Source organism: Alosa sapidissima, chromosome 21, assembly GCF_018492685.1.
Source record: "Alosa sapidissima isolate fAloSap1 chromosome 21, fAloSap1.pri, whole genome shotgun sequence".
Lineage (NCBI taxonomy): Eukaryota > Metazoa > Chordata > Actinopteri > Clupeiformes > Clupeidae > Alosa > Alosa sapidissima.
The window spans coordinates 27,996,545-28,001,544 of NC_055977.1; the positions used below are offsets into that span (position 1 = coordinate 27,996,545).

The 5,000-nt window shown below is 55.8% G+C and overlaps 1 protein-coding gene across 4 annotated transcripts in view; it reads right to left on the reverse strand.

The window, feature by feature from the left end:
• Window positions 1-5,000, reverse strand: part of arid1ab (AT rich interactive domain 1Ab (SWI-like)) — a 54,035-nt gene that overhangs the window by 1,512 nt on the left and 47,523 nt on the right. For all 4 annotated transcript variants that reach the window (XM_042076117.1, XM_042076114.1, XM_042076115.1 and 1 more), the window contains 4 exons: window positions 4,579-4,675; window positions 3,231-4,092; window positions 2,759-2,889; window positions 1-2,425 (listed from right to left, as the gene is read on the reverse strand). The exon at window positions 1-2,425 is cut by the window's left edge and continues 1,512 nt beyond it. In XM_042076117.1, coding sequence (XP_041932051.1) covers window positions 386-2,425; window positions 2,759-2,889; window positions 3,231-4,092; window positions 4,579-4,675 — 3,130 coding nt within the window. In that variant the 3' untranslated portion in view covers window positions 1-385. The remainder of the gene's footprint in view (window positions 2,426-2,758; window positions 2,890-3,230; window positions 4,093-4,578; window positions 4,676-5,000) is intronic.

Below are 5,000 nucleotides of genomic sequence, written 5' to 3' on the forward strand. Positions count from 1 at the left end.
TTCGACTTTACAGTCTTCTCCTTTTAAGAACGGAGGGGAGGGGGGTGTGTTGGGAAGCAATTTTGAAATCCACAACTACTTCATGAAATCGCTCCTTAAGAGAGGCCAAGGATGGGCGAGAGACAGGTGGGATGAGGGGTCGGGGATAGGTTAGTGGAATCCGAGGTGACTTTGCATAAATAAAAAACGGGAACAAAAAAATACGACAGTCATTTTCTGCTGTTTTCTTCATTCATACACTCACTCGTGCAGACACACAGGTGAAGGAAGGTAAAACAAAAACAAAAGTAATCCTATGGAGATGGTGGAGCTTTGGGGAGGAGGGGGGGGGGGGGGGGGGGAGCAGGAGGCGTCTGAGGCAGAAAAGGCGTTAAACCCCCAGCCGTCACGACTGGCCGACAAGGAACAGGACGTCGCAGATGACGTGCGACACCAGCGAGTTCATGAGTGGTGACACGGAGATGTCCAGCAGCCGCGACTCGTACAGTGTGAACTCCGAGTGGTTCTCATCCACGCGGGCGAGCGCGTGCAGAGCCCGGGCCGCCCGCCGCATCATGTCCACGCTGGTGGGCTCGAAGTGGGCCTGCATGTGCTGCACCAGCGCCCCCTGGCTCTGCTGGAACTGCGTTGCGGCCAGGCTGTCCTCCAGGAAGCCCAGCAGGTTGCCCACGCTGCTCTTCTGCACGGCGATGGCACGCGCCGCCATGCTGTCGCCCTGTGCCAGGTTGGCCAGCAGCACCACCGCCATCTCGCGGCACACGGGCACCTTGCGCTCGCCCACCAGGCGCACCAACGTCCCGAAGAGCTTCTCCAGGCGGCTGAACGGCGGGGTGGCCAGGATCAGGTCCACGTTGTTGTCCTGGATGCTCAGCTTGCTGAGGGTCTCCAGGACCAGTCGCTGCGGCGACAGCTCGCCGCCCAGGCCCAGCGACGGGAACGGGTCCATGGCCTCGGCCGACGGGCAGACAGCCCAGTGCAGCAGCCCGTCGAGCAGGGGCAGGCAGATGCTCTCAGGGTAGATGGAGAGGTCCAGCTGGCCCGAGATGTTGGCCAGCGTCACCAGGCAGTTCTCGCGGAGCACCTCCAGGCAGTCCCACCACCACTCGTCGCGCTCGCAGCTCACCCCTTCGTCCTCCTCTTCCTCCTTCTCGTAGGTGACGGGCGCCTGCTTGCGCTCGGGGTGCCAGTGCTGGAGCAGGACGAGGCGGCCCAGCACCAGCAGCAGGCCCGGGTGCCTGGACATCTCGTGGTCGTTGCCCGGCACGAACGACAGGCTGCGCACGATGTTGGACACGCAGATGCAGCGACGCGCCAACGAGTCCTGCCAGTCGGACAGCGTGCCCAGTGGCGTCTCGTCTTTGCTGTGCGGCTCGTCCTCCAGAATGGGCACGCGGCTACCGGCCTGCTGCGTCGACCGGCTGGAGTGAAGCGTGAGCATTCCGGAAGCGTCTTTCTTGTCGTCAGAGACGTTGCGGCTTCCGGTTAGCCCTCCCGCCGGGGTGCTGTCGTCTCCAGACCTCTGCCGCGAGGAGAGGACCTCGTCGGCAGTGCTTGGGGTGCTGGGTGCAGTCGTGGAGGCAGCTGGACTCCTGTCCGCGTCGGCCGAAGCAGTCTCCGCGGATGAACTTTTCGCCCGTTCCTGCTGCTCTGGTTCTTCCTCCGCTGGCTGCTTCTTCCCAGAGGACTCCTCGCTTGACTGGTCTGTCGTTGACGTTATTGGCGCTGCTCCTGGCGTTGTCGGCGCCGTCGTTGTCGTGGCGGCAACAACATCGTTCTCAGTCACTCTCTTCCGCTTCTGACTGGCACAGGCGTTCGCCTGTTTCCGTGACGCCAGCGGGTCGGACCTGATCTCAAAGTGCGTCTGGATGTGGTCAGTGGTGTCCCCGCCCCCGGCGCTCCAGTGGAGGAGACCGCTGTCGAACGACTGCCGATGGCCGAGCTTGGAGGCCCGGCTCCCGGCGAACGGGTTTCTCTTTCGCACCACTTTGATGGGGCGCTTGTCAAACTTGCTGGCCTGCTTGGGCCTCTCCTGAGTAGTGTTGCCGTCCTGGGCTGAGGGGCTGGACGCGCGGGGCTCTTTGGCCGACGACGATGACAATGAAGGCGACTCGACTTCCTCTTTCTTTTCGTTTACGTCGTCATTTTCCGACTCGTCCTTCTCCTGTTTGACCTCGACTTCTGTCGAAGTGCCGTCCGCAGTGCTGCTCTTCTCCTCTCGCGCATCGTCCTCTTCGTCCTCCTCATCCTCGTCCATGTCCTCCATGTCCAGTGGGAGCTCGTTGTCCGAGAGGTCGTGGTCCACGGCGTTGGGGTCAATGAGGGTGCGCTGGCCTGGGTCTCCCACCTCGTACTCCTTCAGGATGCCGAAGATCTCGATGAGACAGTGCCGGAAATACTCCACCACCAGCTCCAGGAAACCAGGAAGCTGCAGCAAGAGAGAAGGGACCAGTGTCACACAAACATGGCTGACACATGTGATATCGGCAGAATTATGGGGTATTCTCAAAAAGCATTCTTAAAACCTCATTCCAAGTGTTGCATTACATTCCAGAGCCCTTGTAACACTATATCCTTTAAATATCAAATCAAACATCATATTATGTAAAACTATATTATAATACTGTATGGTATATTTATTTAACAATGTATTTAATGCCCCCACAATATACACACTCCTGTAATAAGTGTGGTCTTAAGTGCTTGTTGTGTTTTTGTTTACATGTTGACTGTATTGATGTGGGTGGTGAGAGGTGCATACCTGGCAGAGGTTGAAGGTAGTGATGCTGTTGTCGTCATACAGTAGAATGTTGATTGTGTCCAGGGCCCACGTGCTCTCGGCTAACAAACCGGACTTCAGTGACATCATCACTCTCCATGCCTCTGGTGTTCCTGTTGTGAAACAACAAAACAAACATGCGATAACAACATAAAAACAAGGAAATGACCAAACCTCTCAGGTGTTTTAGCTCTGCATAGGTACCACTATAAGTGTCAACAATGGTGAATGTTACCAGCCAATATTATAGTAATGTATTAATATAACACATGGCATAACAACTGAGCAACTACCTCAGGTCTTTCAATCTAAAAATATCAAGTCAAAGATGATGCTTAATGAGAAGGTCCAAGGTTTTGATCCCTCTTGATCTTACAATAATGCACCGTTACGCACTACACTTAAATCCAACACCCAATAAGAGGTCATAAATAGGTCAACCGAGCTCCTGTACCGATGTCTTTGGTGGTGAGCCTCCGGCGTGGCTTGAGGACAGGTTGGGTGGCCTCTATCGATCCGGGCGGGAACGCCACGTCTCTCCTGATGAGTGGCGGCTGCACGGGAGGCTGTGCGATGTGCGAGGCGGGCACCGGGGGCCCGGCCTTCTGGATCTTCATGCTGGGCGGCCCGGAGTGCATGTAGGGCGACTTGCTGGGCGACGTCCGGCTCTCCATGGGCCGAGGCATGGGCGACGGGCTGGACACCTGCGGAATGTGGTTCTGGTTCTGGAAGCTGAGCTGCAGGGAGCGCGAGACAGGCGGTCCGGCCCCGGGCCCGTACGGGGGCTGGCGCTGGCTCATGTGGGGAGGCCACTGACCCTCGTGGTTCATGCGCTGCTCCGACGACATCATGTCCTCCGAGCGGTTCATCCCGTGGTACCCCGGGCCTTGCCCTGGCATGCCTGGCGGGCCTTGCCGGTTGGGGTAGTTGGGGTAACTCATGTCGTTACGGCCCTGCCACATGGGGCCCTGCGGCCCGTCGGGCACAGACGACATCATCTGAGGGGGCATGGAAGGCTGGGCGTTCGGGCCACCCCCTCCTCCGCCGCCGTTGCCACTGCCGGTCGGTGGACCCCGTTCCCGTCCGAAGGGGAAGGGGAACTGGTTCTGTGGGCCCCCGGGCCGGCGCTCGGAGCCGGGGAACTGGTTGTACTGGTTAAACATCTCCTGCTGGGACTGGGGGGCGTTGGGGGGGCCCTGGGGAGGTCCCTGGGGAGGCTGCTGCTGCTGCCCACCGCTGAACGCCACGTTGTACATCTCGCCTTCATGCCGCTTAGCCGGGGGACCGTAGCCTCCGTCCACTGGCCGCTTGTAGTTCTGTCCAGAACACACACACAAAAAATAATAACTAGTCAGGAATAACGCATGAAAAGAGTGCACTGCAAAAGTCATTCAGGCGGAGGATTTATCCAAGGCCACTTACAAGCGAGGAACAATGCAAACAATCAAGCAACAACAAAGCAGACGCAAAAGATCTAGGCAAAAGGCCTTGAAACTGATATGTATTGTATTACAGCACAATGTAACAATAGTAGCTTAACAATAGTATAACAAAATTATAACACTTCATACTGATATAACTGCAACGAGAACCCAAACACCACCAGCCATTTAACAGGGTGATATAAGGTATGCTGGTGTATTCAGGTGTAACCCACCATCTTAAATGACTAGGCTGTAATCAACACAAGTGCCTGCTAGCTTTTCTGAATGCCTTCATAAAACTTTTAAAAGCACCCTAAGTGAATTACACAATTTGCACTGAGCATTACAGGGACATGAGTTACTTGAAGTGTCACTCACCGGCTGTTGCTGTGGATACATTCCCGGCTGCTGATTGGGGTAGGGGCCACCAGGGGGCGGCCCTTGGCCAGGGTACTGATTACCATAGGAATCATGCCTGCAGAAGGAGGACTCGAGAGTTAGACCGTGAACGCTCCGGATAAACACAAAACACAAAAGACAAATACCACACAGAGAACAACATTTACACAGCCTTGGCCATGACGCAGAGTCTGAGCCTCTCTAGAGCAGCCATGTACCAAGAAAATAAGCTTTAAAAACAGCCTTATCTGATAGTCCTTGTTCAGCTTTGTGTTAATCAGCAGCATACAGGCTCATATGCTTTGACAGTATTTTTGGAGAAACAATCACAAGACTGTACAGATCTTAATTAAGGCATCTATACTTTCACCTTTCCAGATGTCTAGGAGTGTGTGTGTGTG